Raw genomic sequence first — 23,537 nt, forward strand, 5'->3', positions numbered from 1 at the left:
ATCGTTTAGGTTTTATTCAACTAAATCCTGATTTTACCCTTATTATGAGGACCAATTTTAGGGCTAGAGTGTGACCTATTAACTTTTTTCTAAGTAATCATATTAGTCATATGATGCCAAAATACACTCATGGAAGTATTCACTATTTCACTCCAAGTTTTCTACAGTACATATTATAATATTACTGGATGCTTCCTAGAATAATAATAATAGTCTCTCCAAAAATAATTTCAACAGTGGGCATATTTGATCTGAAATCAGCAGAGAATAATTGGCATAGAATTCTCACAGTGGGGATACTGATTTTAAGCTTCATGAACTGAGCTATTAAATGATGCCGTTATTTAACATTAACTGCAATTATTCTAAAAGACCTTCAGACTTTCACCAGCTCAAACATCCTGTGCAATATTCTCCCAGTTGCCAGATTCAACTATCATGGCTTTGAGCCAAATTTTACTCACCAAAGAGTTTCGCTTATTTCAATTCATCCTTAAGGTAATATTTAAAGCTACTCTCTTCAGTGATGCAAGATTTTCCACTAAGTTTTAACGAGACATGCGTTTCATTTTCAACGTTTCATTTTCTCACTTAGTCATATTGTCAGTTTGCAAGTTGTGTGCTATTATGTGTTATTTAAAAGAGGAGAAAGGTGGAAAGGAAAAAGGCATATTTCATTTTATTTTTTATCTTATTTATTTTTTATTTTTTGTGAGACCAGGAAAGATAAAGGGAGAGTAAACTAAAATGGAAGCATAATTATGCAAGATGAGGAGAGAACTGAAATTCTTTTGCTTGTTGAGAAGAAGCAACAAACAGTAATGAAAAACTCCAGGCTGCAGTGCATTTTTAGCTTACATTCACTTGAGTCATTATCCAAAGAAGATAAACGTCATTATTGTTATTTCTACAGAGAGAGATTGCAATTGTTACTTGCTGTTCAAGATTTTTGTTTGTTTCTACTATTTTTTAAAGTGGTAAGAGATTAATTAGAACTAATATTTTTATGATATTACTTCCTGGTGAAGTAATGTGTAGTAAAGTAATGTGTGAAGTACTGTGTGAAGTATCACACGATCAGAAATGTGATGTTTCCAGCTCCCTATAATCATCACAACCAAGTGATGTCATCTGCAAGATTCTCAGATTCCAGACTAATCATACAGGAATGGTATTTCTTCATCACTAGACTTGCATCTTTTGCACGCTATTGTAACTTATTCTAAATAGAGGAATCACAGTCTGGAGAAGGTAGACAGGCTTGTCATTGATATCAGCTTCTAGGATTTCAGCTGAGAAAGGTAGTTTCCCTTTCTACAATGCATCATATGAGAAACTGAGGGACTTATGTAGATTCTCTGAGTCAGCATGCCAATAATCAAACTCCTTCCTCAAGCCAAGGTCTTTAGCTGATGTTCAGAGAGCTAGAACAAGAAAGTTTCAGTTTCATTAGTCTGTCACAGCTTCCACTCCAGAAGATCCACAAGTTTTGAGCTACCATGAACTTGAGACTAATTGAATTTTATACACCAAAGGCTTCTTGCATGAACCAATATGCATGTTTTCTTCCAATTTTAATGTAATAAATACAGCCTCTACATTGGATGCGGACAGAAAGTATAGAACTAGCACTGGAACTGAAATGCCCTTACTTTCTGGTAGTGTGGCCTAACACCTCTGGTAGGTGATTGCATATTAATAGGCAAAAGGGAATTGTTTAGGTAAAGGAAAAAAAAAAAAACAAACAACCAATGCTATTTCAGGTTCACATTAATTAAGGATGTATAGTAAATTAAGAAACCTTTGTCTCCTGCTCCTCTTGATATTGACTGCTCAAGCCTATATTCCTACCTCAATGAGTAATATCTGTAAATTAAACTGTTGTCTTGGGATGGAAATATGTCAAATACAACTTTCCTCAGACTTTAATATATATTCTGTATGTTTTATATTGTTTGTTTGACTGATTCTGGACGGTACATAATATTGTATAAAAAATTAGACAGCTTCCAGAATGATCTCTCTATTCCACCATGGAATGACCTAGGAAGTCTAATATGCTAAAACAGCACATATCTTTATTGAATGTGGAACTACTTTTTTTTTTCTTTTTTTTTGGGGGGGGGATTTTTTCATTACTAATCCTCATGCTCTCTGCATTGATGACAACAATCAAAGACACAATTAAGATGCAATTTTAGGTCATTTCTTTATGTTAACAAGGATCTATTTATTACAGCTTATATAAGTCTTCCTAAAGTAGGCCAGGTATTAACCAAATAAGCACTAAAACAACTGTAATTTTTATATCTTAATATAATGATAAGATATAATAAGATATAGTTTATATTTATATAAACTTATTCATCTTATTTAATATTATTTATCTTATTATAATTTTATCTTATTTATCTTATTATATTTATAATAAGATAAAATTAAGATATAATTTTTATATCTTAATAATAATGCACAATTTTTAATATATCTAAAGAAAAAAAGTTTTTTTTTTTTTTTTTTTTTAATGCAGAACTTCATTAAGAGGTTGATGCTGAGTTCCTTTTGCCTACAGCTGTAAGCCATATAAAAATACATTAAATACTTTGTTTCCAGCTGAAATCACTATAACATACAAATTGGTGAGAGCAGTGAAGATTTGCTGCCTTTACTATGTCTGCATTTTCTCCTCATGAATACCGTACAGTATATGTGTCTTTGGAAGATGTATACTTGGGGCAACAGCAAATCCATTTTTCTTCACAGAGAACTGCATGACAATGTCTGCCAAACCCCAAAACAGCAAATGTTATCTAAAGGGATTGAAGGGGAAAGAGGGGAAATATATATTAGAATTAAAGAATAATAATAATAAAAAAGGGATATTTTAATAATTTACAATACATTGATTTCCATGATTATATAGTATTATGGTTAAATTTTATCCCAAGGAAGGGAGAAGAGGGGAGAGAAAGTAGACATTTTTCAGTGGCTTCTTATTGCCTCAGGAAGCTACTGATGAATCTGGACTGATGCTATATCTAATAAAGAATTAAAAACAATGAGGAAAAAAGATGTCTTGGATCAATCCTGAGGTCGGTGGGGCAACTAATGTAATAGATGCACAGTCCAGGAGAGATGTATACATATTTTGTAACATTACAGTGGTACTCAATGTACTGCAGGTAGATCTGCAAGATAAGAGAGGCAGAACATGCATAAAATCTTAACTGCAACTCACATTTTTATTTGTCCATCAAATTTAAGTAATTTATTTCATTAAGTTATGAAATCAATTACTCTAGAGTATAATGCTTTCAAGAAAATCCTAACTATATATCCATTACTAAGTAAAGATACTGTTTAAAACATTACGCGCAATTACATTACAGTTACATAAGTAAATGTAACTTAATTTAATCATGTTTGTAATAAGAATAGGCTGTTATTTATAGTTTAAATTTAAATTTAAAATTAAAAATAATTAAATAATAAAATAATGAAAATAATTAAATACCAAGCCAGCAACTTATATTCTTCTATCAGACTGTAAGATACCAAAATAACCAGATCTCGATATAAATCTTGGCAAGAGTCATACGTTATGTTATATACAAGACTGTATCATCAGCCCAGTGAACTACATTCCTCATCTACTTGTACTGGATATAGAAAGCCCATCCTGATCTACAGTGCTACAAATACTACTCCATAATAATTGCTTTTCCTTGCAATGTTAATTGCTGTATTCAGTAATGTATTGTGTGTCCTAATTCACTGATTTAAAATTATTTCCGATTTGGTAACTGGCTGATAGGCCCAGTCAAGATTTCCATACACTTTCTGGCATTTGTAAAACATCAGTACCACTCTATCTCCCTTTTCCTGTTTTCCTGTAAAATATACTGATATTGGTTATGTTGTGGGATTTATTTATTTTAAATCTCTTTGCTTTGGTATAATTATCACTTATACCAAAACTTCTGTTCTTTTTGTTTTGTCTATAGAATCACAGAGAGCTTTTGCATTTTTTTTCCAAATTACACCCAGTTTCATGAAGGTTTAGTTCTTGCCCTGTGCAAGATACTTCCTGCTTTCTTCTCTTTGCAGTAAAAAGGATTCCACACTATTCCTAGTAAACTTCCTAATTCTCTTTTATGATATGCAGTCTTACATGGCACTTGAAATAGTATTCCTTGCTCCTTCAATGACTATGTTTTATATAGCATGTCATTACCCCTTCCTAGCAAATACATTAGTAATACCGAAATCTCTACCATTATTCTTAAGTGATAAGCCTGGTTTAATCCCATGCAGCAATTTTCAGCGTCACACTGCTCTATGGTCTTCTAGCCAGTACATTTATTTTACTGGGCTTTTATTAGCAAATGTGCTACTCCTGACACATAGAGAATGGTCTGCCACATAACCTGACCTAACTGAAGAGATAATTAAGCAATCAGTTTCCTAATCTTCCAACTGCATTATTTATATAGAAGACTCATTATCATTTCTGAATGACCTAAGACATCCTGCTGATTGCTAAGGTATTTCTAAATCCTCTGAGGAATCCTGTGTGGAACTGGCATCTTTAGTTGCACCACCATGTGAAAATGTAGCAATATTAATGAACAGTAGTTCTTACAAGTGACAGATTATTTTTAAAGATCAAAAGGAGTGGCCAGTGTGATATTTTACAAGTAAATAAATTGATATACATTTACTGAAGTCCCGTATCTTTCCCAACTCTGTCCTCAAGTATTTATATGCTACTTGGTTATACCAATTTAAGCCACTTCTGCAGCTCATATATTCTATTTCTCATATTGATTTAGCATTTCAATTGCCTCCTCTTCATTAAAAGCTTACCTAAATTTTTGTATCATGCCCTGGAACACTGCATTATTCTACCCATCCTTTCGTTTTCCTTCCTCAAAGTAGATCATTTAATGACATTTCTTTAAATTCCTGCTTTTTAAATTATAAACATTATTGGAACTTCTTTCATTTATTCTCTCTGTTTACTTCAACTCTTACACACAATTGCATTAGTCATTTTTCTCACTGTCAAAATTTGAAACATAAATACCATTTTAATCATTTAATACTAAAGTAGATAATTTATAACCATGATTGCCTAGGTAGTAACAGTTGTTAATCATTAAGTTCACTCCAAAATAATATTTCTTAAATATTTTTACTTCTTAAAGGTAGTAAATAGAGACTCAGAAATTTTAATTTATGTGTATTTTACATCAAATGCCATACCTCAGAAAAGGATACATGAAAGTTCTCATTAAAAAAATGTGTTTCTTACTATAGCAGGAAGAAATCTTTATTACTATTTTATGGCTCTGCATGTCTAGTATAATATATTCCTCTATTTATGATAACATATTAGTAATTAACAAAAAAAAAACCAAACATACTAAAACTTTTTAGAAAAGGAACTTTTTAGGAACACAAAACAATTTCTGAAGTAAATGGAAGGAAAGAGAGGTCACTTCTTTCCATGGATGTTTTTGGATAAGGGAGAGAAAAAATATTATAAATCATTTTATAATCATTTCTAGTCTATTACGTGCCCATTTTACCAAATAATCACCTGGAATTTCCTGTACTTCAGTTTGTGCCCGTTGCCTCTCGTCCTGTCACTGGGCACAACTGAAAAGAGACCAGCTCTATCCTCTCAATACCCTCCCATCAGATATTTACATATATTAATGACGTCTCCTCTCAGTATTCTCTTTTCCAGGCTAAACAGACCCAGTTCTCTCAGCCCATCCTCATACAACAGGTTCTCCAGTCCTCTAATCATCTTAGTAGCCCTCCTCTGAATTTGCTCCAGTAGTTCTATGTCCCTCTTGTACTAGGGAGTCTAGAATCACAATGGCAATCTTCCAAGTTCTTCTATGAAGTAGGTGAGTTGTGTGTTTTTTTGTTTGTCTGTTTGTTTTTGTTTTGTTTTGTTTTTACTACTTCAGTTTTACCCTAAAATATTTAAATCCACCAAATCCAACCTCTACTTCCAGCCTTGTTGTCTTAATAAGTTCCATTTGCTTGAGAATTTTTAAGAAAGTACAACCATCCTTCAGCCAAATATTGGCAATGAAAGACAGTATGCTAACCCCATGCTTTACATCAAGAGGAAGTGTAATATGTTCATGTCTTCCCACCACTGCTTTGAGATATACAAGTAGTGAAGTTAAAAGGAAAGGCGGGATCAAAGGAATAAAATAAGAATAAAAAAATAAAAATAAAAAAGCAGAGACAGCACCTACCTTTTTGCCTAAATAAAAATGACCCCCCCAGACATCATGGGTCTGTACTGCCTGCAAAACAATAATGCTAAATCCAGGTAGCAAAAATGTACTGAAAACACAGATCTATGAAAGAAAGGTCAAAAATGGAAAGAGCCAATATGAAGGAGAAGTCTTCTCTTCATCTAGGAAAAGGTGACAAAAGAAATCAACAGAACTGCAATTGAGCACTGAGGTTTTCTTTAATTTTTGAATAATAGTGGAAGTATTTTGATATTTTTTTCCCCCACAGAAATTGTGTGGGCCCAGCCATTTGAGTCTTAAATTCCAGGCAATAGTATCTGTAACTACATAGTTTTCAGAAGTACAGTATCCCAGAACATGAGGGTTTTTGTTTCAGCTCATCTTTTCCATCAAGATGCTTGTTGTATGTTTGTTGTATGCTTGTTGTATGTTTTATGTTGTATGTTTCAATATGCCTTTTAGAATGCCACAACAATTATGCATTAATGTCTTTCTAAGCTGTTAGTTGTGTTCAGATATGTAAGGTACCTTGCACCCACGTTTCAGCCAACTGGGTGGTCTGTGAATTGCATCTTTTCAATTAAAACAGCTTCTCTTCTCAGTCTTGAAGAGTATATAGACTCATCTATGGTTGCACATCTAAAATTGCTACAGACCGAAATATTGTCAAACTAGAGGGCAATTGTTTCCCCAAGTCCTGCTTTAACATCTTCTAATAAATAGCCGTGAAAAGATTCAGAAATTAAATAACTTAATTTGAGGAAGAACAAGAAAATTAATAATGGGTTGGAAAATGATGTTTGTTTACTCCTGAGAACAAATACTGCTCTGTTCACCAGAGACTTCAGATACATTGACTACATATTGCCTCAAAACAGAAGGCATTGGAGGGTTTGATAAAACTTGCCATTACAGCCTTTTTGATTAAGATTATTTTTATTATCTTCAAAGAGAAAAACACTCATAAATATAAGGCAATGCTTCCAGGAAGGCATTTTAAAAGGGTAAACATCAACTTTTAATTTCTTAGAACTCTCTCCCTCATGGGTGTTTTGTTGCAAGCTGCCGATTTTCCCTCAGTATTACGCTGGCTCATCCTTGCTTTCTGTGTGTATAGGATATTTAAAAGGTCATCTGCATCTAATTAAAAAAAAAAAAAAAAGACAAAAAGCCCCCTAAAGCATCAGCCTTTCAAATTGCTCTTGAAACTATTAGCTATGTATACAATTATCACTTCAAACAAGGTGTAGGTTAAACATTCCTAAAGTTCCTTTTTCTATTATGTTTTTTTAATTCTTCGAGTGAATGAATGGACTCTGATGAAGTGGACTCTACTTCTCCTGAGCTATGGCTTTGAATGTAAATCATTGCAGTTTAATCAGTTCTTTCCTTTTTGGATTATCTTACTGTGAAAAGCAGGTACAATTTTAGAATTGAAAGAGAAACTGAACTGAAAGGAACTGGAGAGTTCAGACCAAACTATTTTCCTTTGTTTTTGTTTTGTTTTGTTTTGTTTTACTCTATTTTAAAGCATGATGCTATTTTGAAGGCAATGCATGAACCCATACAACCTCTGAGTTTGGAAAAACAAGAGAGCTATGAGTCTTTGCCATGAAAGCAGCAAAACGCATCTTATTGGTGATTTTATACCCGCTGGAAGGATGTCCATAACTTTGACTATCTCCCCTCTAAATATTCCTGAAAACTGATCAACACTTTGTGCTTGCACAGAGCTGAATCATCTTTTTTTAGAAATTAGATTCGCAATGGCAGATCACTGCTATTGGGAGTATAAGGAAGAAAAACAAACAACAAACAAAACAAACAAAACAAACAAACAAAACAAAGACCCAAACATTTAAAAATAGTTTTCTCAGAGACTCTGAAAGGCAATGGCAGGAAACATACTCCAAAGATTAGTAGAACCATACTGACCTCTCAGCTTTGTTATCACTTGTCATTAAATTCAAACCAGAACCCTTTATTCAATGGAGTATTTACACCGTAACTGCCATCTCTACCTCACTTGGAAGATGTGTCCTGCACTCAGAAAAGAAACTCTGCCTTCTCTGTAGCTTATAGAGTGCTCTTCAAAACCATGCACTATTACAGATGAAGTCTCTCTGACAAACTGTATCACAGTTTGAGTTGCCAGGTTCTGAATATATTATTATTACTAATGGACCAGATCTAGTTGGACTAGAACATCTTTGAGGGTCCCTTCCAACTGAACTCTTCTATTTCATTATGGATATGTGCCTGCTTTTATTCTTATTTAAAAATAAAATTTGAGTATATTTATAAATTGTTTGCACTCAAGTATCAAAGAAAAAAGTGGAGAAGTTGAATAATCTTTACTCTCTCATCAAAACTACCAGGTTTTAACTAAAACCACTCACTTCCTCCCGAGGGGCTTGCATTTGCTGTCATACCCTGTAGCATAGACCATTAGATCTAGCTGTCAGCTGCTCTACAGAAAAAGAAAAAGCAATATTCAGCTACTAGTCCCTACTCATATTTGCATTAGTTTCTTAGTAAACTTGAAATGTATTTGCAGATTGGTAAGGCACAGGAAAGCAATCAGATTGACACAGAAATATTCATGAAGACATTCCCCGATGCCCCAACCAACTGTTTTGAATGTGTTGTTTGTGAGACACTTGTAACAGGTTAGAATTAGAGTGATCGTGTATGCTACATGATTCTACAATATTCTATCTGTTGATATATGGAAAAGGAAATTAAAAAAAAAAAACTGTTTGAACACATATGAGCTAAGTATGTTACTGTACGGGGTGTGGGTGCCCATGGGTGCAGATGCATGTCTGCGTTGTTGCCACAGTGTGAGGCCATGCCAGGGCTGCCCCGTGCCGGCCCCAGCGGCCCCACCGCAGGGCACGGCTGGGCCCAGCAGCCAAGATGGTGGCGCCTCGCCTCGGGAACAGCCTGGGGAAGAAAGGAGGGCACAGCATTGCCCGGCACCTGGCAGAAAGAAAGAGAGAAAGGGGGAGAAACAGCCCTGCCAGCACCCCGGGGAAAGGAGGAGGAGGGCAGGAGGGCTCTAGCTGCCGCAGCAGAGATCCCCGTGGAGCAGGGATTTCCCTCCCTCAGCTGCTGGGCAGGCCCCACGCTGGAGCAGGGCACGGTGTGAGGAGGAAGGGGCAGCAGAGAAGGACTCTCAGGGTGTGACCAAAAGCAGCCCATCACAGTTATCCTTTTCCACACATGATTCTTCATGAATTAAGCAGTAAGAACCAGTGACATAGGACAACAGATAGGAAATACACTACAGTGCTTGAACTCAGAAATTAAATATACCAGTAATTGCATGTGAAAGACATGCTTGACATAGAAACCTTTTAAATGCCTGTTAAGGGTCATTTTGGCAAGGAAAACCTAGAAAGCTCATTTAATTTTCAACAAATTAATAACTCTGTACAGCAGAATTTAATATTTCAAGGTGTATTTCAATGAGCAGCTTCTTCTAGTTTGCACCTCCTAGAAAAATGGCCATTCAAACTTTAAAATTTGTTTTCCTTAAGGGAACAACAACAAAAAAAAAGAGTAATTATAACAAAGCCTGTATTCTAGCTGTCCCCCAAAATACCATTTCATTTTTTTTTCAGGAACAATTACAGCTTCCTTGCTTTCACTTCCAATTAAAGATCATTAATAGTGTCAAGCGTTCTAATCGTTACGGTCCCACAGAGGCCAAGGAGAAATAAAAACAGACTATAAAACTAGTATTTGCTTGAAAGCTGAGCAACCTCAACCCTTTAGAGAAGAACTTTCAGAGATAATATCCTATTTTATTCACTGTAACTCTCCCAGTTATCATGACTTCTAAAATGATGCTAAATAGATATATATAAAACTGTAACCACAAAAATAATAATAAAAAAAAAGGTCCTGTATCAAGCTTAGCGTTTTTCAAGCAATTGTCTGTATGCACCATAATGTCCATTTGCCTAAGACATAGAAGTTTCTACTGAAGCAATTTTGTGTCTTACAATTCTTTTTCATGTAGTTTGCATTGCTTCCATCCATACTTGGAGTCTTGTAGGCACAAAGAATGATTACTGTCTTCCTGGAATGACGATTCATGTTGTTTACGGGGGCATCACTTGCTGTGTGACACAAGGTCTTCTGGCAATTAGCTACCTGTGTGTAAGTGATGTGAGTCTAGAACTGGCAACTGCCACAGACTTCATTGCCAGTGAGGATGTGATGCAGATACAAACCTGGAACCACAGTGCTTACTCTCTTTTCACCATACTGGTTGGTAAAAAAAGGCATATCCCTTTGATTATAACTAGATTAGAACTGTTAAACAAGAGTTTTTCCCCAGCAGCACCTACATGATTATGCTCTGAGCTCTTTCCCTCGTGTCCAACTCATGCAGTAATAAACATAAAGGACACCCTGTCTTTCAGTTCTGCTAAACTAGATTTTCTCTGCTAAGCTACTGTTTGAATGGAACCACTGCTTAGTTAGCCTGTTTTCAATTTTGTAGGATTTTTTTGTTTCATTTTGCTATTTTTGCGTATATCCATCCCCCACACACCTTACTTTCTTTCTCTCAGACTGAAGTTTGCTCTATCTCCTCCAATACCTCACTTGCCAGTCTGTTTAGAAGCCCACCAATGTATCCCCCATGGCAATCTCTCATATTCTTGTTATAAAATCATAGAACCATAGAATGGTTTGGGTTGGGAGCGACCCTAAAGATCATCTAATTCCACCCCCGCCATGGGCAAGGACACCTTCAACTAGAAGCCTTCACAGGCTATGTGTTAGGTTTTGTATATATCAACACATATATATATTATATATAACATATATTATATATATAACATATATATTATGTATATATCAACATCCTAAATGTTGATGCCCCTCAAGTGTCAGTTTCACTACACTGCAGTATCTTCAATGAGACAAAGTTTTTGAAGATACAGAGCTGTGAACAACTTGCTTTTTGCATCTACCAGTCACATCAAAAATCCCAAATTAAATCTGTTACACAAAAAGATGTCCTATTTCACCTTGGCAGTAGAATTCCAGATAAAGCAGATCACACTTCATTTATGCAGTTCATTTACCTCCAGGATGTTATGTATTACATGAAGGAAAGGATGACCATCTGTACTGGGTTTACGTGTCAAGATTTTCATAGCTGGTGGTGCTGCAGGGGTGACCTCTGTGAGAAGAGACCATGGGCTGCCCCCACGTCAGACAGAGCCTCTTCCAGCCAGCTTAGAAATGAACCCACTGCTGGCCATTGCTGAGCCTGTCAGGGACACTGGTGGCACATCTTAGAGAAAATATTTAAGAAAGAGTGGAAAATGCTGTACAAGAGGAGTGAGAAAAAATGAGAGAAATAACCCTGCAGACACCCATGTCAGTAAGGAAGGGGAGAGTTGTTCCGGGTGCCACAACAGATTCTCCTGCAGCCTGTGGAGAGACCACAGTAAAGCAGGCTGTCCCCCTGAAGCCAGTGGAGGACCGCGTGGGAGCAGATCTCCACGCAGCAGCCCATGGAGGACCCCATGCCTCAGCAGACGGATATGCCTAGAGGGAGGCTGCAGCTGGTGGAGAGCCCCTGCAAGAGCAGGCTCATAGCAGGAAGTGCAGCCTGTGGAGAGTAACCCATGGTGGAGCAGGCGTTCTGGTGGGAGCTGCTGCCCATGGAGGACCCATGCTGGAGCAGTCTGTTCCTGAAGGATGGACCCCATGGTACAGACACATACTTGAACAGTTCTTGAAGAGCTGTGGCCCATGGGAAGGACCCACGCCGGAGCAGTTTGTGAAGGGATCGCATCCTAAGGGAAGGAGCCATGCTGGAGCAAGGGAAGAGAGTGAGAAGGAAGGAGCAGCAGAGACAAAATGGTATAGACTGTCCAGAACCCCCATTCCCCCCTCCCTTGTGTCACTCAGAGGTGAGCAGGTAGAAGAATTGGAAGCGAAGTTGAGCCTGGGAAGAAGGGGGTGGTGATGGGGAAAGGCGTTTCTAGTTTTAGTTCTCACTATTTTACTCTGTTATTAATTGGCAATAAATTAAACTGATCTCCCTTAAGCTTGGCCTGTGACCAGATGGTAAGTGATCTTTCTGTCTTTACTTTGACCCATGAGTTTTTTCATCATATTTTCCTCCCTTCCCCTGTTGAGGAGGAGTGAGAGATTGGCTTGGTGGGCACATGACAGCCAGCCATTGTTACACCCCTACACCATCTTTCTTTCTTAAAATAATAAATACTGACCTGAAGCAACGAGTGAATGTCCAGAACCAGTCAGTAAGTACTTTGCTGTTGAGACTATGGTACTGTTTCACAGGCATGGATGACTTAAGGAACTCTTCAACATTTACTGGATTACATATCCCATTCATTCAGTGAACCCCATTTCCATAACATTATTCCAGTAGAAACTTCTCAAGCTGACTTAACAAGTGCATAAATGAATACATAAATTCTATTCTGAATTTTAGACACTGGTTTCAAGAATAATGTGATATTCAACAGTTTTCAAGCTCCCTTGACAGATATATTGATGCAGGATAAGAAACCTAAGAAAAAAATATATCATTCATGAACTCAGAAAGCAAGCAGATGTAAATTCATAAATCCAGATGAATCTGGTAGTCTCAGTTTGCAGTTTGTGCTGATCCTTTCACTGACGTGTTTGTCATCTATTATTCTCAGTTTTAAAAATCATACTTAGTACTTATTGTTGACTGAAACCTGTTCATGACATTCTCTCCTCATTGGTCACAAATAATTTATTTCTAACTTGTGCTCCTTCCTATCTCATATGACTTCCAAACATCACCTCAAAACATATTGCAGAGAAATTAAGTTAGGTGTCATTTTATGTCATCCACCTTTCCAAATCATTTTGGCTTTGGAGAAAATCAGATAAAAGGAAACATCCAGAAACTTATTGGCTAAACAACCTTAGTTGATGGCACAGAATGCACCTTCAGTAAGTTTGCAGATGGCACAAAACTGTGATGAGTGATTATTAAACCAGACGGGTGTGCTGCCATTCAGAGAGACCTTAATAGGCTGGAAAAATGGGCTGACAGAACCTTCATGATATTCAATAAAGGGAAATGCCAAGTCATGCACCAGGAGAGGTACATGCTGGGGACCAGCCATCTGGAAAGCAGTTTTCCAGAGATGGACATTGGAGCAACATGGCCATGAGCCAGCAATGTGCCCTCATAACAAAGAAGGCCAACAGCATCCTTGCATCCTTGCTGCATGAGGAAGAGTGTTGACAGCAGGTTGACTGAGGTGATCCCCCTGTGGGGAAGAGAGATATGGAGCTACTGGGGAGAGCCCAGTGAAGGGCCACAAAGATGATTAATGGCTCAGAGCATCTTTTTTATGAGGAGCCACTGAGGGGCTGTTCACCCTGGAGAAGGGAAGGCCCAGGGGGACCTTACTAATGTGTTATAAATATCTGATGTGAGGAAGTGAGGATGAAGAGCCAGGCTTTCAGTGGTGCCAGTGACAGGACAAGAGGCAATGGGCACAAACTGAAACAAAAGAAATTCCCATGAAATATAAGAGAAAACTTTTTTTCTGTGTGGGTGGTCAAACACTTGAAAAAAACCTGTGATACTCTCAGATACTCCAGAGATACTCTGGAATCTCCATCTTTGCAGATATTTAAAACCCAACTGGACACAGCACCAAACAAGTTGTAGCTGGCCTTGCGTTGAGCAGGGGAGTTGGGCTAGATGATCTCCAAAGCTCTTTTGCAGCCTCAGGTATTCTGTGATTTTGTCATTTTCAACAAGTGGGCACTTCTCTGCAGTATTTTACAAGTTAAAAAACATGCTGATATGAAAATCTTGATTATAGAACATTACATTTCTGTGTTTATCACCAACCAGTGTTACTAACTGGTAGCCATGATTGCTGCCACTAACTTCTGCTTTCAAGCACATTACCATTCTGAATTAATTCATTACTTTCTTGTACCTGTTTGAATATTACTGTGGCATTATACTTTATATATTTTTCAATAAATTGCATGGCAAAACATAACTGTTGACTAAAAATAATTTAAAGGACACTTCCAGACAGTATACATTCAGTGTATTCCTCAGGCATACAAGCAGTTTGGCTGACTTCTGTTGTACTTTGCTTCTTAACCACCTCATTTCTATCACATGGTTGTTAATGAATTTTACTCACTGCAATTTATTGCAGGGAGGGCTGAAGAGGGAGAATATTTTTTCTTTAAAATAGGTTGCATTCTTCAAAAAAAGCACAGAAAATGGATGTATTATCTTGTATGAAACATGAAATATTCAAAGAAATTGTTGAAAAATGATTTTATAATAAGTTATAAAATATTTTTTGATATAGAAGAGAAACTGAGAAGGCTGCTGGGAGGAAAGATGTGCTAAAGAAAACAAGTTTGTCAAAAATGTCTTCATTTGTTTCATTCAAATGTTTCTGAATAACTTTAGCAACTTTACTTTTAGTGATTCTAAGAGTACCAACAGTGGTATATATTGCCTGGAAATCTGCTTCTTATGCATGAGAATAAAACATAGAAAATAGAGCTCCGTAGAAAGATAAGTAAACTTGACAATAATGCAGAAATCTTAATGAGAACCTACCTTGCCTACATACTGGTAATCAGATCCCGTGTATTCCTCTAAAAGGAAAAACTGGTTCCACATCCAGCCGCGTTTTTGGCGGTGAAGGGCTTTTCCATCGCTGCCTGATGCACGTCCCACAGAACTTCTGTGTCTGAGATCAGGAGTCCTTCTGAACAGCATTTCTGTGCGGCAGGGATGTAGCAGCCACATCCAGAGCAACAGAAGTAACAGGACTTGCTGTATTGTCATAGTTCTCCACTGCTGATACTCTTCGAGCTGGTCAGCAATGGAGTCTACGGTTTTGTTTTTCCTGACTTGCTTTTTATGTTTTTAGTTGGTGATGCAGCCAAGAAGTTTCCAGCAGCTCATCTCTGAACTGTACATAGTAGCCAGATCCTGAAAGCAGAGAAGAGACAATGTAAGTTGAAATACATTTACTCCCTAGTGTCCAGCATCCCTGCTACGCTACAAATGCAAAGCATTATGACATAGAAAGCAACCTGGTTAGGAATATAAAGGCTGTCTTGCAAAGGGAGAACATTGCAAATACGTTAGGTAGCTGCTTTCAAAGCCCTTCCTAAGAAAGAACAAGTGTGCACTCAGATGATCAAGTATTTTCCCATTAAAACCTTATAATTTAGAAACTTTCAAGGATGTTATTTTATACAGGCTGGGGGATTAATACTGGTGGAACATACACATTAAATACTGCAGTCTTTACTTCAAATGTTTTCCACCTGATTTGATTTACAAGAATTCCAGTGTTTTATTAATCTTACTATCAAGAGGACTGAAAAGCCAACAGAAAGTAGTTTCAGAAATGAGGAAATGGTAAAACACCAGTTCTCCGGAGTGTTTTAAATGGCAAAAGAGAACATCATATGCATCAGAAGAAATACAACATGACAAGAAGCAAACTTTTAAATATAAAAAGTTCTTGAGAAGAGCTTAAAATATGGAGAGATGCAAACTTAGCCTTAAAACTTGGGATGTATTTTAAAAATGAGGACCTGTTTTGCAAGTATCCTGAATAATTTTAATTTTGGAAAATAGTGAAATGAATCTCATCGTGGCAAGTGATTTAGCAGAAAGAAGGCAATCTCCTAAATCATCTTTGGTTTGTCTCCACTTTTTTCTTTGCTTTGCTTAAGGTTTTTCTTCTTCTAACAGAACCATGATATGTCATTTCATCAAGACAAATTTTGCCAGGTTCTCTTTTCTTTACTTCAATCCTAGCATTCAAAGTGTAGCAAATTTTGCTAGTGAGATCATCTGGTGATTTCTTCCTTCACTAAATCATGAAAACCTATAGTTTGTCTTCTTAATAGGATATAGTTTCTGGAAATTTTAATCAGCTTTTAATCATTTTTTTTAAATGTCCACAGAAAAAAATGTATGGATTGGGATTACAGTTCCTCGTATACTCTTGCACATGTGGCAGAAAATTTCAAGTGGTAAAAAGCATGGGTTCTCTTTTCTCCTCTTTTCTTATTTCAGTAGATCAGTAACATTGCACACAGCAGTCCCATGTGTCCTCTGGTTTTAATAACACTATACTATAGTTGACTATCATCTTAAATAGTTTTATTTTATTTTTCCAAATAGAACAATGTAAAACTTTCAGACATTCTGTGTTTGGTTTTGATATTGATGTACTACATAAGATATTTCCAGTAAGTCTGTGTTGATTTTAGAGTTTACAATAGTATGTCAGAAGTTTAGAGTGCAAAGCTTATAAAATATAGTGGTTTCTTACAGATAAAAGAATGTGTGCATGTGTACTAAACTAATAACTGAACAGATTCAGTTCATGAACCACCTTTTATCTTCAGAATTAAATTCTCTCAGGAGAACATTTTCACTTCTCCTCCAACATTTGGAAGACTAAAGAATTTATCACAGCCACAGCTTTCAAGGACTTCAGTCCCAAGACTGTCCACAGGCATTCATTTCTATTTATCTAAATAAACACCACATTGTGTATCCTTTTATTTATCCCTTCTTCTTTTCTCTTAAGAAATGATTAAATTTGCTTTATTTGTGAATTTGAATACTACCCAAAATAATGTGTTCTAAAATAAGCCATTAATAACATATGTCAAATTATATCAGTGTGTACATACTGAAGTTGTGGTCTTCCACATCAAAAATTATTTGTCACAACTCATATTTATGTTCTTTTGAATCAAAGTTATACTCTGTGAAAAAGGAAGGCTATGATTTATTCTCAGATACTTATAAAAGTTTCTTCGCAAAGACCACAGAAATTTCAAACTTGAAATTAACTTTTCAGGATTTTATTAGTTTCTGTAAAAACTTGAAAGCTATTGGTTTGTTTGAAAAGGAGATACAGTAGTTCAGTAGTTTCTTTCTTTCTCCCTCTCTTTTTTTTTTTTTTTGGTTAGTTTTTCCCCTTCTTATTGCCATCACTATATATAATCCACTATTCACACATTATTATTTGATGTAGAAGTGTTGTTAAATTCCTCTTGGGAAATAATGCTTCAATATTACGGGTTGTTATTGAATTTCCTTCTTGTTAAATTAGGTCAGCAGAATGAAAGCTCAGATGAAATTTGTTAAAGTTACAGAAGTCGCTAATGTACACGGACTTGGCAAGCATGGCTGCTTAATGGATGTATGTACCAGTAAGGTTTTTTCCCTCCTTTGAGAATCCTGTTAGAGTTCAGCTTCCTGCCCTAAATGTTTGATAGTCATCTACACTAAAGCAATAACATTTACCTTTAAAAATAACGTAGCAAACAAGAAACCCCCAACTTCACTAACAGCAATGAATAGCCAAAAAGTCATTACATAAAAGCACAGGAATAAAGGAAATGTTTGAAGGAAACCTTTTAATATGTAGGTAAAGAAAACAGAAGTCCCAGTTCTGTAATACTTTACACATTTGAGTTGCATGCTATGCTGCCAGAACCGGGGCAGTCAAATTTATCATATGTTTTACAATTTCCTGAAAAACTAATTGGAAAAAAGCCTAAATATTGGTGAAATTTGTATCTTAAAAGAGGGTCTGAGAACTCAGCTGTAATGTAAGGTTTGCTGGCTTCACGTATGTTTTTTTACAGAAGTGAAAGTTTTAAATAGCATTAAATATCTTTAAATGATACTATTTCTCTAGTAGTTCTCCGTAAAACTCTCTCCAATTCTTCTTCCAAATTACACTTCTCCAATTTTTCCCAAAATAGAAAAGAAAGAAAGAAAAAGAAAAAGACCATAAACTTAGAGCTTGCTAAAACCTATGAAATGGGTGCCACGATTCCATATTTCTGTGTAACACCCCTCTAAATTATATTAAATATATACAGAGGAACACTGTGCCCTTTTCTACTCTTGTTTATGTGTGTTTCTGTTTTGGGTTTATTTTTATTTTTATTTTTTGGAACAATCTCCAGGACGTAAGAGATGTATCATCAGGAAAACTATAAATCATTTCACATTTAGCTTTCAGCTACTAATTTTAAAATAATTAATCAGTTCTCATTTTTCATGTTAATCACTTCTGTATCTCTCAGAACTTACGCACAAACATTTTAATGCAACTTCAACTGTCATTTTTTTTCGTGTCATTGTCAAAATTCCTGTCATTTCAGATGTAATTTTATCAAAATTTGTAAAATACTGTATTTTGCTTGGTCAGCCATGCAAACCCCCTAATGATACTAAAACATACTTCATACCATTTGAAACTCATGAGATTTAATGGATACATAAGATGGGCCATTAGTACCCTTAACTGATGCACTACGAAGAACAGTCTTCTTACCAGTTAGACTTCTATTTACTGTTGTTCCTAGCCATTGATCTTTTTCAGCTGAGAAATCTACATTTCTGTAGTAAATGACTTCCTCTCTTTGTTAGTCTTTCTGCATTAATGTGTAGCTGCTTTTGGAGTCAGCAGAATTACATTTAAAATAAAAACTGTAATATGGATCAAAAGCTTGTCTAATGTCTTTTAATCAAAGAAATTTTTGTGAGCTTCTCTCTCCTGTGAAGGGCAACTCCAACCGTCACCAGATTTTCCGTGGGATAGCTGCCATCTTTCATTTTTGTTCCAGATTTAGCTTTGGTCAAAGCTAAATGAACTGAGTTTTAAGTCTGGAACAATTCAGATAGTTCGCTTGAAAACATTTATGCATTTCCATTTCTGATTTCTCTATTTCTGTTTCATTTGGGAGGCATAATCTAGCCAACATCTCCAATCTTGTCTTTTAGCACTTTATTTCTACATCATACCAAAGGAAAACAATTTTGGAACAGGAGATGCTTCATGACAAATTAAATTAGGTTAAATTACATTGGAATTTTATGAGGAGAACAATCCTTATTTTTTTTATAGTGGAAGATGCTGCATACTCTGTTTTTGTTTTGTTTTTGTTCTACAGAGGTGACAATATAGAGCTGTTCCTCATGCACATCCAGAGTGAGAAACATTTTTTATTTTCTGTCCAATGTCTCAAGGCCTTTGCTTCCTCTCCAGTCACCAGTACAGAGCTACCACCACAGGCTGCATATCCTCTTTCAAAATGGCTACAGCTATCAGGTGTAAGACATATTGCTACCATTTTGGTTTCCTCTTGGTAAGATGCCTCTCTCTATTCCAGTAGAAATCTGACTCCCAGTTTAAGATGTCATAAACAAATTCAAAAATATGGCTAGGTTTTGAAATAATCTGAATTACTTAAACTAGTAGAAATGAAAGCAGAATGATAGCTAAATGCAGAAAAAGCTCAATTTCTAAATAAGCCTCAGAAGAGCCCCAAACTCAGCTAATTTAGTTTTAACTTTCTTTGCCATCTCTTTATTAACACGGGGAAGAAAGTTCTAATGCTGTAGAAGCATGTACTTGAAACAGATACCTAGATACCTTTGCAAGAGGCTCTTTTTCAAAACACAACAAAATACTTGTCTCTAAGTGTAACTTGCAAGTGTAATTTATCCCTTAAGGGAAAAAGACAACATTTTTATAAAGTTTCTTTTTAAGACTACTTGAAGCCAACAAATGAGCTCTTTCAAATGATCAATTCTTAATGGATTCTAATCTCATCATTCATTTTATTATAGATTTATGTTCCTTGCTTTATCTATTCTGTTCCAATGAAATTGCCTGAAGCTGTTCATAATGTAATTGCCTAGTTCTGAACGAAGGAGATAATCGGTAAATTGTCAATAAGCTGCTCATTTTGTAGCCTCCAGCATAACACTTACACACTGCAGTGACCACACTTGCAGTTATTAAATTATAACATGAATTTGCAAAGTAGTCAGCTGTACCTTTGACCTTTAGAACTCAATCCTCTTTATGAAGTCCTGCAACACTTGATCCACTTAGGAATTTGAATTAGAGTATGCATGGTCTGATGCTAAACTCAGAAAAAAAAGCAGCTAACCTTTCAGGAATTATGCAATTTAATTAGTAATAGCAATCCTGTTTTCCTATCTTCAAAGCTACTTCACTCAAATGAGAGTTTCTAATGTTACTTTCATAGTTCATGGAGAGAAAGACTGAAAAACAAGCAGAAGAAACAAATAAAGAGGAAATACCAAACACTGTAACTTTTCCTACAAAAGTTAAGCAATATTTTAGACAAGAGAGATTTCACAGACACATAACTTATGTCTTATTTTTAAGCAAATATGTATAATACAAATCCTAATTGTTATTAAAACAAACAAGCAAGCAAACAAAACTAGTGTGCATTATACTAATTTTGAAGCGGAAGGTTAAAAATTCAGTTTTATCTACTGGCAGGGCAGTAAATGGCCTCCAGCTGCAACCCTTCCATGTTCTTGTTGAGGAAGACAGAAACTCTCAGTCTTAGGACACAGCAGGACATTGGGCATGCACAGAGAAAAGACAGTAGATGTTAGTAAGTTTTCTTGCAGTACAATTTTGTCTGTTTATTAGTGAGTCTCTTCCATATTAATTACATCACTTGGATATCTGACAATAATTCTTTGCTCTCCCTGTATGATGACATCATTTTTTCTCACAGCAAGACATCAAGAGTAGCACACTGCAGTAATTCACTACTTACGCATTAACATGTAAATTTGCTTTTCTCCTTAAAATTTTGGGAGAGAAGTTTTGCATGCAGTGGTGACAAAATGTAGGTGACTTGTGGACATGCAAAAGTGAGTTAAATCTATCATTTCTGACCCTTGTCAGGCACCCATAACATTTTATTTCTACTATTCTCCCTTCTAGATGCCTCTTTCCTATCTGACTATACAGACTGAGTGAACTTTCATGTGTCTTGGAAACTATTCAGTATTTTTTCAGGACGAAAAGTAGAGAGATTATTTACAATATTTATGATGACCACTGGGGAAAAAATAAAAAATTAAAATTCAGAGTATTCCACCCAAAACTAAAGAAGGTATCTAAAATATGCAGGATATGATTTTTTAAAAAATAAATGGAAAAGTCATAATAGATTGTCTAGGAAGAAACTGAATATCCACAGTTCTGGAGAATATAATTGAGGCATTGGAGTGTAATAGGTCCAAACAATCTCAGTATTGTGTATTTTTTTATCACTCATCTTCTAAAACATGAAACAAAACTCACATAGGGAAAATAGATATATGAACAGGAATGCTACTTTAAATTATGAAATAATCCTTCCTCTCCACTGATCCTCATTTCAAATGTTGTGTTGAGATTTGAGCATCACAGCTCCAATATGTAAATAGTTAGAAATCAGGCTGGCAACAGTGTTCAGAAGAAAAAAAGATGTTATTTTTGAGGAAAGGATAACATCTTTTTTAACATCTACATCTATTTGCCTAATATTCATAAAAAGATGGAGAAGATGGTAAGACTGTAGTTCTCAAAATCAGAAACACTGTTGAAAATAAGAAATTACTCTAAATGTCCACCACAGATAGTATAAGCAAATGATTTCAGTTACAGTACGAATGACTTAGGTTAGGCATTGAGAAAAACTTCCTATCTATTAGCAGATGTAGTCAGCAGCTGAAATGAGGTGGGACTGAAGTTCAGAAGAGCAAGCTGAGCAGACTGCTTTCAGGAATGGGTTGCATGCAGCTGGTGTGAGCAGAGGATTTCTTATAGTCCTTTTTTAGCTCTGTCCTGTAGAACTCCATCCCCTATTTTTCCATGTCATTATTTCTCATTATGTCTTTTTACTGTCACCAGTGGTTACCCTATTCTCTAAAATATGAATACATATTATTCATTCCTGATCAGCTCAACCCCATCCTTTTCCATTTATCTGATTTCATCTCAAAACCAGCTGTAGATGTACTATTGTGGTTTGAAACAACTTACATTCTCTTGCTTTCCAGATAGCGTATCATGCTTTTCCACATAAAATGAACAGTCCTAGCCACACAGTTCCCTCAATTCCCTGCCATTTAGGTAAGGACTGTGCCAATCCCCTGAGTCTTCCTTCATAAGATTTTGGAGTTGCATTTATCCAATCAATTGTCTGCTATATTCTTCCAGTTTGAATGTGAATTTAGCTCTCTCCTACTTCTCCCTGACTTCATTCCATGTACTTCCTAAATGATTACCCCCATTGTGTTTAGCCCACGGCCATGCTGCCTTTTAAAACATCCATATTCCATTATTAGTCGAATCCTTTTATAAAGGTGGTCCTCTTCTTCATCTATCTATCTATCTATCTGTCTATCCATCCATCCATCCATCCATCCATCCATCCATCCATCCATCCATCCATCAATCCAACAAACAAAAAACAAAAAGCAGTTGAAGGTTTTAGTATTTGATTACACTTCCTTTTCTCTTTCTTTCTTTCTTTCTTCCTTCCTTCCTTTCTTTCTTTCTTTAATAAAACATGCACCTCTCAGTTTAAAAATTACTGTTCTGATATTTAGCATGTATGCTAGGGGAAGGGGAGAAGAGGGTGTTGGTGGAGAGGAGGACATAATAACATTGTAATTTGGACACAAGAGCATACACTGAAGGGTATTTGTACGGACCTTGTTAACACCACATTTGCTTTTTCTTATTCAGTTCAATACATCTTTCATAGGCCATGATTCCTTTGGAAATGAAAAGATCAGCACATTCTGTCTGAATGTTGTTAAGAGCCAAAACTGAGAGACCACTGAATATCTAGATTTGGGAACTTAATATTCTTTCTCCCTATCCTGAACGGTTTTCCCAAACAGGGCAAGTTGTAATGAGTAATGCTAAATGGTTACAAAAAAAGACATTATTATCCTTCAGGGCAGGTGGGATTTTAAATTTCCTAGTCTCTGCTGTCCACTGCTTTCACCTGCCCGCAAACTATCAGCCTTATTAGAGAAATAAAATAAGCACAGAAGCGTGCCAAATATCTAAAAACTCACCATAATCTCATCAGGAGTTTATATCTTCAGCTCAGGCTGAAACCTTACAGCTTCAGAGAGCAGAGGCAGTTCACTAAAGCATAAAGAATTGGGGCATTGAGATACCGTGCCTGCTTAGAAAACTGTGTAATTTAATAAAGTGTTCATTGATGTCTACTCAGTGGCTCCTCAAACTTGTGTTAGTGCCTGTGCCTGCAGCATGGACAGTCCCATTCTTCCTAATTAGATGATAGCAGGAGGATTACATTCTTTCTTAGCAGACAGGAAGAAATGGAAACAAC

At 36.0% G+C, this 23,537-nt stretch overlaps 1 protein-coding gene across 3 annotated transcripts in view; it reads right to left on the reverse strand.

Annotated features, from left to right (window-relative positions):
• The window catches only part of CDH10 (cadherin 10), a 98,870-nt gene that overhangs the window by 42,957 nt on the left and 32,376 nt on the right, over positions 1-23,537 (reverse strand). For all 3 annotated transcript variants that reach the window (XM_048048410.2, XM_013179341.3, XM_048048409.2), the window contains exon 2: positions 14,917-15,294. In XM_048048410.2, the coding sequence (XP_047904367.2) occupies positions 14,917-15,147 (231 nt within the window). In that variant the 5' untranslated portion in view covers positions 15,148-15,294. The remainder of the gene's footprint in view (positions 1-14,916; positions 15,295-23,537) is intronic.

The sequence above is a fragment of the Anser cygnoides genome, chromosome 2 (genome assembly GCF_040182565.1).
Source record: "Anser cygnoides isolate HZ-2024a breed goose chromosome 2, Taihu_goose_T2T_genome, whole genome shotgun sequence".
Lineage (NCBI taxonomy): Eukaryota > Metazoa > Chordata > Aves > Anseriformes > Anatidae > Anser > Anser cygnoides.